This window comes from Heterodontus francisci, unplaced genomic scaffold (genome assembly GCF_036365525.1).
Source record: "Heterodontus francisci isolate sHetFra1 unplaced genomic scaffold, sHetFra1.hap1 HAP1_SCAFFOLD_236, whole genome shotgun sequence".
Classification (NCBI taxonomy): domain Eukaryota; kingdom Metazoa; phylum Chordata; class Chondrichthyes; order Heterodontiformes; family Heterodontidae; genus Heterodontus; species Heterodontus francisci.
The window spans coordinates 1,284,324-1,296,388 of record NW_027141158.1 but is presented as its reverse complement, the minus strand read 5'-3'; the positions used below and the strand labels follow the sequence as shown (position 1 = coordinate 1,296,388).

The 12,065-nt window shown below is 47.2% G+C and overlaps 1 protein-coding gene across 1 annotated transcript; it reads left to right on the top strand.

Annotated features, from left to right (window-relative positions):
- The first annotated feature begins 557 nt into the window (after nucleotides 1-557).
- On the top strand, nucleotides 558-2,583 carry LOC137362354 (probable G-protein coupled receptor 139). Its single transcript, XM_068026765.1, has 2 exons — nucleotides 558-612; nucleotides 1,664-2,583. The coding sequence occupies exons 1-2, from the start codon at nucleotides 558-560 to the stop codon at nucleotides 2,581-2,583; spliced, it is 975 nt and encodes a 324-aa protein (XP_067882866.1).
- Nucleotides 2,584-12,065: the final 9,482 nt, after the last annotated feature.

Below are 12,065 nucleotides of genomic sequence, written 5' to 3'. Positions count from 1 at the left end.
CTATTTACCTGCGTTGCCACCTTCAGGGAACAGTGGACCTGAACACCCAAATCTCTCTGGACATCAATTTTCCCCAGGACTTTTCCATTTACTGTATAGTTCACTCTCGAATTGGATCTTCCAAAATGCATCACCTCGCAGTAGTGCTGTAGAAATACAATTTGTGGTTATTGTTTCTGCCCAGTCCATCACCCTGTTTGTGCCCTCATGAATTCTATTACTATCTTGCTCGCTCATCACTAGACTTCCACACTTCATGAGTTCTGAAAATTGCAACATTGTGAACTGTAGCCTGCTCCCTCGGTAACCTGTGGCCCATGGATGGGCCCTGGCAGCAAAGATGATTCTCCCTGAAACACCCCCAAACTAAGCGAGTACCATCACCCATTTTCCAAGGGTTACCACACTGGCACTGGCAATACCAGCCAACTCACCTGGGGTATGGGACTCCAAGGCTGCTCCTGTGCCCAGGTCTGGTGTAATAGCAACAGTAGTCCCTGCTCCCTGGCAATCCCCTGCTGCAACACTTGATTTACGTCGGGTCCGGGACTCTAACAATGGGCCTGGTCCCAGACCTGTTGTGTTACCGGCACTGGCTCCGATCAGCTGACTGTGCGTGGTGTCATCGCCAGACTTACCTATGTGTCTCGGGCACTATGGGTCAAGGGTGTAATACTGGCAGTTCCACTGCTCTCAGTGGCGTTGCCGATACTAGTGAGCAGCTGGCCATGATTGTTCAGCAGCTTTGGCAGATGGGATTCCCATCCTTTAAGGGATGTGGACCACGACACCAGGCAGTTAATTGCTGAAGAGCCACACGGAGTGTAGGCTCTGAATTTCTATGACAGGGTACGCTCATATTTTCTGCCCGCCGTCAGGAACCCCACTGGCTCCACTAAATTCAGCTCCCTGTCTCCAGCAGCAATTCCTCTCACTGGGAAGATAATTCACTGCATACTGAATACAACAACAAATGTGCTATTGTCATCCTAAACTCCTTGAAACTGCTGTTTTCACTCCCAACCTGGAGTAAAATATCCTGACAAATTCCCTTGTTTAGCTTTATCTTCGTGACGATCGAGATTATTTGTTTCATTGATTTTTCAGTCGACACATTCCCAATTATTGCTTTGAAATAATTGAATTCCGTGCTGCCCGCCACAGTTGAGGGAATCTCTCAGGCAGTCCAACATTTAATTTCCTGCTCAAGAGCGATGTGCAACAGACGTTGCAAATCTGAAATAAAAACCGAAAATGCTGGATATATTCATCAGGTCTGGCAGCACCTGTGGAGAGAGAAACACAGTTAATGTTTCAGGTCAATGACCCTTCATCAGAACTGGGAGAGAATAGAAATGGATCAGATTTTAAACCAGACAGGGACGTGAGGGAGGGGAAGGATTATGATTAACATTGATTTTAACATTTCAGTCACATCCGGAGCAGTTTCAGTTCCTGTATTCCATCCCCGTGTGCAATTTTCATTTAATCTCTCCTGCCTTCCACCCTATTACAACACTTCTCTTGTTCTTTCAGCTTCGATCATTTCAGTACATCACTGGATACAGGAACAGACTTTAAATCTCAATAAGGCCTCAAGCAAACTGGTAACTTTGCTCCTAGACTGATGTATAATTTCTCTATTTATTCCCCTACCTTACAGTTAACTTGCTGACGATTGGGATCTTATCTCGGGGAAAATGCGGGCTCTCCAAATGTGTCACTCGCTACCTGGTAGCCTTGGCAGCGGCGGATCTACTGGTCATTTTCCTGGATGTGATATTGAGACACATTCCCATTGTTTATCCGGAACAGTTTCAGTTCCTGTATTCCATCCCCCTGTGTAATATTCACGCCATCCTGCTTTACGCAGCCACAGACTGTTCTGTCTGGTTCACCGTCACTTTCACCTTTGATCGATTTGTGGCGATTTGTTGCCAGAAGCTGAAAAGGAAATATTGCAGCGAGAAAACGGCGGCTGTGGTTCTGGGAACAGTGATTGTGCTGAGCTGTTTAAAGAACATCTTCTGGTATTTTATGTTCACAGGTCGGTATTTGCTGTGGAACATCCCATGGTTTTGTGATGCAGCAGAGCATGCTCGGAATTCTCGTATCTGGGGAACAATCGAGTTCCTCCATTACATTCTAACACCGTTTGTCCCATTTATGGTGATTCTGCTGCTCAATGCTGTCACCGTCAGACACATTTTAGTGAGCAGTAGAGGACGCAGGAGACTCCGGGATCATAGCAGTGGGGAGAGACGCAAAGACCCAGAGATGGATAGCCGAAGAAAATCCATCATTTTACTGTTAATTATCTCGGCAAATTTCATTCTGTTATGGGCAGTGTTAATGGTGTTTTCGATATGGAGCCGGATGTGGTATTTAGGTTATCAGTCTATATTTCTACCGGCGTTTCTGCGGGAATTGGGCTTCATGCTACAGCTGCTGAGCTGCTGCACAAACACTGCGTTTTATGTCGTGACCCAGACTCAGTCCAGAGTGCAGTTGAAGAATGTGCTGAAATATCCCTTTACTCCAATTTTTAAATTCATTCAATGTTGTGATGAGTGCATGAGATAGAGACAGACCCGTTGTCGGTTCGAGAGAGAAATGCAGGGTGTGTGTGAGAGAGAATCGGGCAGGGAGTGGGTGAGAGAGAGACAGAAAGGGAGCGTGTGCGAAAGAGACAGACAGAGAGTTTGTGAGAGAGACCGTTTGGGAATGTGTGTGAGAGAGAGAGACAGACAGGGATGCAGTGTGAGGGAGAAAGACAAGGTGTGTGTGTGAGAGAGACAGACAGGGAGTGTAGGTGAGCGAGACAGTCGGGGAGTGTGTGAGAAATAGACAGCCAGGAAGTGAGTTTGAATGAGAAAGACAGGGTGTGTGTGAGAAAGAGATAGTCAGACAGGGAGTAGTGTGAGAGTGACAGAGAGGGAGTAACTGTGAATAAGAAAGACAGGGTGTGTCTGTGAGAGAGACAGACAGAGATACTAGGTGAGGGAGACAGACAGTGAGTGTTTGTGTGTGAGAGAGAGAGACAGACAGGGAGTGTGTGTGAGAGGCAGAGACAGACAGGGAGAGTGTGAGAGAGACAGATAGGAAGTGTGTGAGAGAGGGAAACAGACAGGGAGTGCGTGAGAGACTGATAGTGAGAGTGTGGGAGAGACAGACTGGGACTGTGCGTGTGAGAGTGAGGTACAGTGTGTGTGAGAGAGACTGACATGTTTTGTGTGTGAGAGAGAGGCTGTGAGGCAGTGTGTGTGAGAGACAGACAGGGTGTGTGTGTGACAGATGCAGACAGGCAGTAATTGAGACAGAGGCAGGCAGGCATTGTATGTGGGAGAGACAGAGGTTGTGTGTGTGTGTGATAGAGGCAGTCAGGCCGTGAGTGAGAGACAGACAGTACATGTGAGAGATTTAGGCAAGGAGTGTGTGTGACTGAGGCAGAGGTGTGTGTGAGAGAGAGACAGACAGGGTGTGTGTGTGACAGATGCAGACAGGCAGTAATTGAGACAGAGGCAGACAGGCATTGTATGTGGGAGAGACAGAGGTTGTGTGTGTGTGTGTGATAGAGGCAGTCAGGCCGTGCGTGAGAGACAGACAGTACATGTGAGAGATTTAGGCAAGGAGTGTGTGTGACTGAGGCAGAGGTGTGTGTGAGAGAGAGACAGACAGGCAGTGTGTTTAAGAAAACAGCCAGGTCGTGTTTATGAGCGCGACAGGCATGGAGTGTGGGACACACAGGGATTGTCTGTGAGAGAGAAAAGGAGGAAGTCTGCGCAAGTAAGGCAGACAAGGAGTGTATTTGAGATGCAGACAGGAAGGGTGCATGAGAGACAGTCAGCGATTTAGTATGAGAGATACGGACACACAGTACGTGTGCCAGAGAGAGCGACAGGGTGTGTGTGTGTGTGTGTGTGTGTGTGTGTGTGTGTGTGTGTGTGTGTGTGTGTGTGTGTGTGTGTGTGTGTGTGTGTGTGTGTGTGTGTGTGTGTGCCAGACAAAGCATGAGATAGAGAGAAAGAGAAAGAAAACAGGGACTGGGCTAGAGAGGGAGACAGAGAGGGACTGAGGGAGATGAGAACATGGAGTGAGAGAGTGACTGGGAATGGGAGAGAGAGAGACAGGGATTTTAAATGAGAGAGAGAGGGAGTGTAGAGAAATGTAGGTAAACAGGGAGTTAGATGGGGCGGAGTGTGAGAGAGACTGAGACAGAGAGAGAATGAAAGACAAAGAGAGTGACAGGAGTGAGGGAACGAGACAGAGCGGGACCAGTCGTGGGAAGGGGAGACACGGAGTCGAGAGAGTGAGTGTTTGAGACAGGCAAGGAATGACAGAGAAAGAGATGGGATTGAGGGACTGATAAAAGGAGTGGCAGAAAGTGAGAGACAGACATGAAGTGTGAGATATAAAGGGAAACGGAGTGGTGGCACAGTGGTGCAGTGGCTGGCACCACAGCCTCATAGCGCCACGAACCCGCGTTCGATTTTCAGTACTGTCTGTGTGGAGTTTGCAAGTTCTGCCTGTGGCCCCGTGGGCTTTCGCCAGGTGCTCCGGTTCCCTCCCACAGCCAAAGACTTGCAAAGGTTGAAAGGAAAATTGGCCAACTGAAATTGCTCCTAGTGTAGGTAGGAAATGTGAGATTACTGCAGGGTCAGTATAAATGGGTGGTTGCTGGTCGGCACTGGCTCAGTGGACCAAAGGGCCTGTGTCAGTGTTGCATCTCGAAACAAATAAAAATGAGAGTCAGAGGGAAATAAACAGTAATAGAGTGAGAGGGGAGTCGAATACTGAGAGATAGGGACAAAGAGATCGTGACAGGGATTGGGAGAAACAAACAGACAGATTGTCTGTGGGTCGGTCACACAGACAGTGTAAGAGAGAATTACAGGGAGTTGGCGACTAAAAGTGATGCTTAATATTCTCAGCCCTCACGATCCGCTGACCACTCGGAGAAGTGGACGCTGTTGAGGCTCCAGAGCTGCTGGCCTTCTGATCTAACAGCAGCGGGAACATGCTCTGTGCCCTTCATTGGACAGGGAGCTCAGAGCGGAAATTTAGGAAGCTATGTACCGGGAATGTTGTTCCACCAATCTCATTGCTGGGAAGAGCAGTCTCAGGTTCCCCCCATGTGGTCCTGACATCAGGTTTCTGAAACCGCAAGAAGATCCAATGCAGAAGTGCAGACATGGAGAAAGGGAACGACAGACGGAAAATACTGCGTTTAATATTAAGTATGAGCTGTATGTGGAATTGACCAGTGTCACTGGTTCATTTCCCAGTCCCGGTGTGGGGTCTGTGAATGGAATCAGATATTTGAAAATTGCAGTAATATTTCCGACAAAGACTTGGAGTTAAAGATATCAAATCAATGAAACAGATCTCCTGATCATAATAATAAAAGCAAAATACTGCGGATGCTGGAAATCTGAAATAACAGCAAGAAATGCTGGAAATACTCAGCAGGTCTGGCAGCATCTGTGGAGAAAGAAGCAGAGATAACGTTTCAGGTCAGTGACCCTTCTTCAGAACGAGCAAATATTCGAAATGTAAAAGGTTATAAGCAAGTAAGGCGGGGGTGGACAAGAGATAACAAAGGTGAAGGTGTAAATAGGAAAAGGTCACAGAAAAGCTGACCAGAAGGTAGGTGAGCAAAGGCAAACAATATGTTAATGGTGTGTTGAAAGACAAAGCATTAGTACAGATCGGGTGTTGACAGACTGAAAATTGAACAGCCGCAAGTGCAAACATGAAAAAACAGTGGGCAAGCAAAATGAACAAACTAGGATGAAATAATAGAAACACGAAAAAATATTTGAAAAAGGAAAAAGAAAATGTAACTGAAAATAAAAGTAAAATGAAGCCCGTCATCTTCTGAAATCGTTCAACTCAATGTTCAGTCCGGCAGGCTGTAGTGAGCTTAATCAATAAATGAGATGCTGTTCCTCGAGCTTGCGTTGATGTTCACTGGAACCTGCAGAAATCCCAGGACAGAGATGCGAGCATGAGAGCATGGGGGAGTGTTGAATTGGCAAGCAACCAGAAGCTCAGGGTCCAGCTTGCGGACTGAGCGGAGGTGTTCCGCAAAGCGTTCACCTAGTTTGCGTTTTTTAAAATTCATTCATGGGATGTGGGCGTCACTGGTTATGCCAGCATTTATTGCCCATCCCTAATTGCCCTTGAGAACGTGGTGGTGAGCTACCTTCTTGAACCGCTGCAGTCCATTTGGCGTAGGTAGACCCACATTGCTGTTACAAAGGGAGCACCTGGCTTTTGACCCAGCGATATTGAAGTTCCAAGTCAGGATGGTGTGTGTCTTGGAGGGGAACTTACAGGTGGGGATCTTACCATGTATTTGCTGCCCTTGTCCTTTCTAGGTGGTAGAGGTCGCGGGTTTGGAAGGTGCTGTCTAAGGAGCCTTGGTGCATTGCTGCAGTGCATCTTGCAGATGGTACACACTGCTGCCACTGTGCGTCGGTGGTGGAGGGAGTGAATGTTTGGAGATGGTGTGCCACTCAAGCGGGCTGCTTTGTCCTGGATGGTGTCGAGCTTCGATTGGGTTGTTGGAGCTGCACCCATCCAGGCAAGTGGAGAGTATTCCATCACACTCCTGACTTGTGCTTTGCAGATGGTGGACAGGCTTTGGCGAGTCAGGAGGTGAGTTACTCGCCTCGGGATTCCTGGCCTCTAAACTGTTGTTGTAGCCACGGTATTTATATGGCTACACCAGTTCAGTTTCTGGTCAATGGTAGCCCCTAGGATGTTGATAGTGCGGGATTCAGCGATGGTAATGCCGTTGAATGTCACGTTGAGATGGTTAGATTCTCTCTTGTTGGAGATGGTCATTGCCTGGCACTTGTGTGGCGCGAATGTTACTTGCCACTTAACAGCCCAAGCCTGAATATTGTCCAGGCCTTGCTGCATTTCTACACGGACAGATTCAGTATCTGAGGAGTCACGAACGGTGCTGAACATTGTGCAATCATCAGCGAACATCCCCACTTCTGACCTTATGATTGAAGGAAGGTAATTGATGAAGCAGCTGAAGATGGTCGGGCCGAGGACACTACCCTGAGGAACTCCTGCATTGATGTCGTGGAGCTCAGATGATTGACCTCCAACAACCACAACCATCTTCCTTTGTGCCAGGTATGACTCCAGCCAGCGGAGGGTTATCCTCCTGATTCCCATTGTCCTCAGTTTTGCTAGGGCTCCTTGATGCCATACTCGGTGAAATGCTGCCTCGATGTCAAGGGCAGTCACTCCCACCTCACTCTCACCTCACATCATGAGTTCAGCTCTTTTGTCCATGTTTGAGCCAAGGCTGTCATGAGGTCAGGAGCTGAGTGGCCCTGACGGAACCAAAACTGAGCGTCACTGAGCAGGTTATTGCTAATCAAGTGCCGCTTGATGGCACTGTTGATGACACCTTCCATCATTTTACTGATGATTGAGAGTAGGCTGAAGGGGTGGTAATTTTCCACATTGCAGGGTAGATGCCAGTGTTGTAGCTGTACTGGAAGAGCTTGTCTGGGGGTGCGGCAAGTTCTGGAGTACAGGTCTTCGGTACTATGGCCGGAATATTGTCAGGACCCATAGCTTTTGCAGTATCCAGTGCCTTCAGTCATTTCTTGATATCACGTGGAGTGAATCGAATTGGCTACACTCTGGCATCTGTGATGCTGGGGACTTCAGGAGGAGGCCGAGATGGATCATCAACTCGGCACTTCAGGTTAAAGAGTGTTGCAAATGCTTCAACCTGATGTTAATGCTTCAACCATTGGTCTTCCCAATGTAGAGGACACCACATTGTGAACAGCGAACTCCATCTGCAAAATTGAAAGAAGTACAAGTAATTCGCTGCTTCACCTGAAAGTGGCGTTTGGGGCCAGGAATAGTGATGAGAGAAGAGGTAAATCGGCAGGTATTACACCTCCTGCGATTGCAGGGGAATGTGCCATGGGAAGGGGACGAGGTGTTGCGGGCAATGGAGGAGTGGACCAGGATGTCACGGAGAGAAAGATCCCTTCGGAATGCTGACATGGGAAGGGAGGGGAAGATGCATTTGGTACTGGCATCAAGCTGGAGGTGGCGAAAATGGTGGAGGATGATCCTTTGGATATGGAGGCTGATGGGATGCAAAATGAGGACAAGGGGACACCTGTCGCGGTTCTGGGAGGGAGGGGAAGGGGTGATGGTAGAGGTGCGGGAAATGGGCCAAACACGGTTGAGGGCCCTGTCAACCACAGTGGTGGGTCAGGGGTGGGGGGGCGACACTCGGTTAAGGAAAAAGGAAGACATATCAGAAGCGCTGTCATGGAGGTTAGCATCATCGGAGAATATGCGTCGGAGATGGAGAAAGTGTGAGAATGGAACGGAGTCCTTACAGGAGGCAGCGTGTGAAGAAGTGCAGTCGAGGTAGTTGTGGGAGTCAGGGGGCTTATCATGGATATTAGTAGACAGCCTATCCCCAGAGATGGAGATAGAGAAGTCGAAGAGGGGAAGGGAAGTGTCGGAGATGGACCATGTGAAGGTGAGAGAAGGTTGGAAATTAGAAATAAAGTTGATAAAGTTTTCCAGTTCGGGCAGGAGCAAACAACTGCACCGATACAGTCATCAGTGTACCAGAAAAAAGATTTGGGGGAGGGGGACTGAGGAGGACTGGAACAAGGAATGTTGGACATCTCCGACAAAAAGACAGGCATAACTAGGACCCATGCGGGTACCCACAGCGGCACCTTTAACTTGAAGGAATTGCGTGGAGTTGAAGGAGCAGTTGTTCAATGTGAGAACAAGTTCAGCCAAGCAGTAGAGGATGGTGGTGGATGAGGACTGGTTGGGCCTCTGTTCAAGGAAGAAGCGAAGAGCCCTCAACCCGTCATGGTGGGGGATGGAGGTGTAGAGGGATTGGACGTCCATAGTGAAGAGGGGGCGGTTCGGAACAGGAAACTGGAAATTGTCAAATGAGGTCGGGCGCCTGAAGTATCACGGATGTAGGTGGGAAGAGACTGGACCAGAGGAGAAAAGATAGAGTCAAGATTGGACGAAATAATTTCAGTGGGGCAGGAACAGGCTAACACAATGGGTCTGCCGGGACAGTCCAGTTTGTGGATTTTGGGAAGGAGAAGATGTAATCAGTCAAGCAAGTTCTATCCTGTGTCAATGGACAGGACACAAAGGGAACAGATTGCGAGACATCGTAACCTGTTACACTCAGAGGGTGGACGCAAACTGCTTACCTGATGTTTTTCTAGGTGGGAAGGGAGCCAGTCCCAATCCCAAACCCTCTCCCCTCCATATCTGCCGGGGAATGGACCTCTCTCTCAGTCTGGCGTTTGTGGGTTGTGTGTTCTCAGTATCCCTCTGTTTCAATCTTGATCACTTTCAATCCTCTGTTTTCTAAGCAGCATTTGTTTGTCATGGGATGTTTCTGAGAATGTCGGTGTAACTGAGACAGGAAGCTCTGGAATCTTTCTATATCTCTTCTTAAGAAACTCTTGTTTTGATTCATCCAATTTTCGTTTTCCCTTGCCTCCTGGGAACATTTGTTCTTACTTCGAAAAATGTCATGACAAGATGGAAAGAGAGGGAGAGCTTTGGGATGAGGAATTTTGTTGGACAGTATCTTTCTCTTCCTTGGACAGAGGCCTTCATTCTGAAGCAGCATCGTATGGGTCTCTATGCGTTTGTGTCTGTTTATTACACTGAGAGTGAATTTCCTCTCCAGGAGCTCAACTTTGGTGCCACGGTTAAACGTGTTCCTGTTGGATTTCGGCACTTGAGTTGTGAAACTGGTTTAACCCTTTGGTTAATTAACGAACTGGCCTTTCAATGTGACACAAACAGGTTAATTCACGATGCAGAATAGGGAGTGCCCACCCCTACAGAGAAAATGTTGAATCCATCAAGTAGACCCTATGCGAAAATTTCTTATGAGTCCAGAATAATGCTTCTGTTTCCGGGCAGTGGAATTTAATCAATGGTTAGGTGATATGCACGACAGCCATTTTAAAATAAGAGCACATCGTGGTGGTCATTTGAAGTATTAACTTTCGGTGGCAGTGATTTTAACTGACATGCAGTGCTGCCATTTCAAGTGAAGTGCAGTGACCATTTAAGTGTTATGCACTGTGACCATTTTAAGTTACAGGCAGTGTGGCATTCTTAATATGAATGTGTGCAACCATTTTATGTGACAGGCAGTGCGACCATTTTACGTGATATGACAGGTCAGAGGCTAGGAATTCTGCGGTGACTAACCCACATCCATTCTCCCCAATGTCTGTCCGCTATCTACAAGGCAAATGTCAGGAGTGTGTTGGAATACTCCCTACTTGCCTGGATGGGTGCAGCTCCAACAACACAGAAGAAGCTCGACACCATCCAGGACAAAGCAGCCCACTTGATTGTCACCCTATAGGCAAACATACACTCCCTCCATCACCGACCCACAGTGTCAACAAAGTATCCCATCTGCAAGAGGCACTGCAACCAAGGCTCCTTAGACAGCACCTTCCAAACGGTGAATTCTTCCACCTAGTAGAACAAGGGCAGCAGATGCATGGAAGCACCAGCACCTGTAAGTTCCCCTCCAAGTCACACACCATCCTGACTTGGAACTATATCGCCGTTCCTTCACTGTCGCTGTGCCAACATCCTGGAACTCCCTTCCTCACAACATTCTGGGTGCCCCTGCACCCCACACGGACTGCAGCAGTTCAAGATGGCAGCTCACCGCCACCTTTTCAAGGGTAATTTGGGATGGGCAATAATTGCTGGTCTATCCAGCGATGACCACATCCCAAGAATAAATAACAAGAAGACAACTTAAGTGACACTCATTGTGGTCATTTTAACTGACATTTGTTATTGCCATTTTAAATGATGTGCACTATGGCATATTTAAGTGATGCGCATACGACCATTTTAAGTGACATGCACTGCAGCCGTATTAAGTGATATGTAATGCGACCATTTAAAGTGATATATAGTGCAACCATTTAAGTGAAGTGCAGTGTGGCCATTTTGAAGGATATTCAGTGCGACAGTTTTCACTGATATGCAGCGCGATCATTGTATGCCATTTGCGATGCGACCACTTTAAAAGATCTGCAGTTTGACTATTGCAGGTGATATGTGGTGCAACCATTTTAAGTGATATTTGTTGTAACAATTTTAAATGATGTGCACTGTGGCGCTTTTAAGTGGTATGCATGCAGCCATTCAAGTGAGATGCAGTGCGGCAATTTGAAATGACTTGCCCTGCAGCCATCTTAAATGATATGAATTGCGACCATTTTAGGTGACATGCTGTGCAGCAATTTTAAGTGACATGCACTGCAGCCATTTTAAGTGAAATGAAGTGCGACCATTTGAAGTGATATGCACTGCGGCCGTTTCAAAGGATATGCACCGCGATAATTTTAAGTGACATGCCATGTGGCCATTTCAATAGATATGCAGTGCAACCATTTTAAGCGAGCTGCAGAGTGACCATTTTAAATGGCATGTACTGCCGCCATTTTGCGTGATATGCATTACCGCCATTTTGAGTGATATGCACTGCGACCATTAATGTGGCATGCAGTGTGACTATTTTAACTGGCGTTCATTGCAGCCATTTTAAGTGACACGCATTGTGGCCATTTTAAGTGGAATGCAGTGAGACTATTTGAAGTGATATGCCCGCTGGCTCTTGTAAATGATATGCACGGGAGCCATTTTGAGTGACATGCTCTGCCAGCATTTGCAATGCCATGCGCTTCCGCCATTTTAAATGATTTGCACTATGGCCATTTTAAGTGATATGCTCTGTGGCTATTTCATTGTCATACACTGCGACCATTATAAAACGAGAGCATTCCACGGCGATCATTTTCAGGGTTTTCTGTCCACGGCAGTGAATAAATGAGATGTCGCTGGTTGTAAATTAGTATAATGGTTCATACAGGGTAATAAACGGTTAGCAAGGGTTATAAAGGATTATAAACAGTTACAAACGATTATACACGGTAATATACAACCGTAAACGATTATAAAGTGCTATAAATAATTAAAAAGGA

Bases quoted from the DNA above. Each gene is read 5' to 3' on its own strand.
- LOC137362354 (XM_068026765.1), top strand. From the start codon at position 558: ATGGGCCTGGTCCCAGACCTGTTGTGTTACCGGCACTGGCTCCGATCA. The intron at 613-1,663 runs GTGCGTGGTGTC...CCTACCTTACAG, and splicing joins CTGGCTCCGATCAGCTGACT to TTAACTTGCTGACGATTGGG.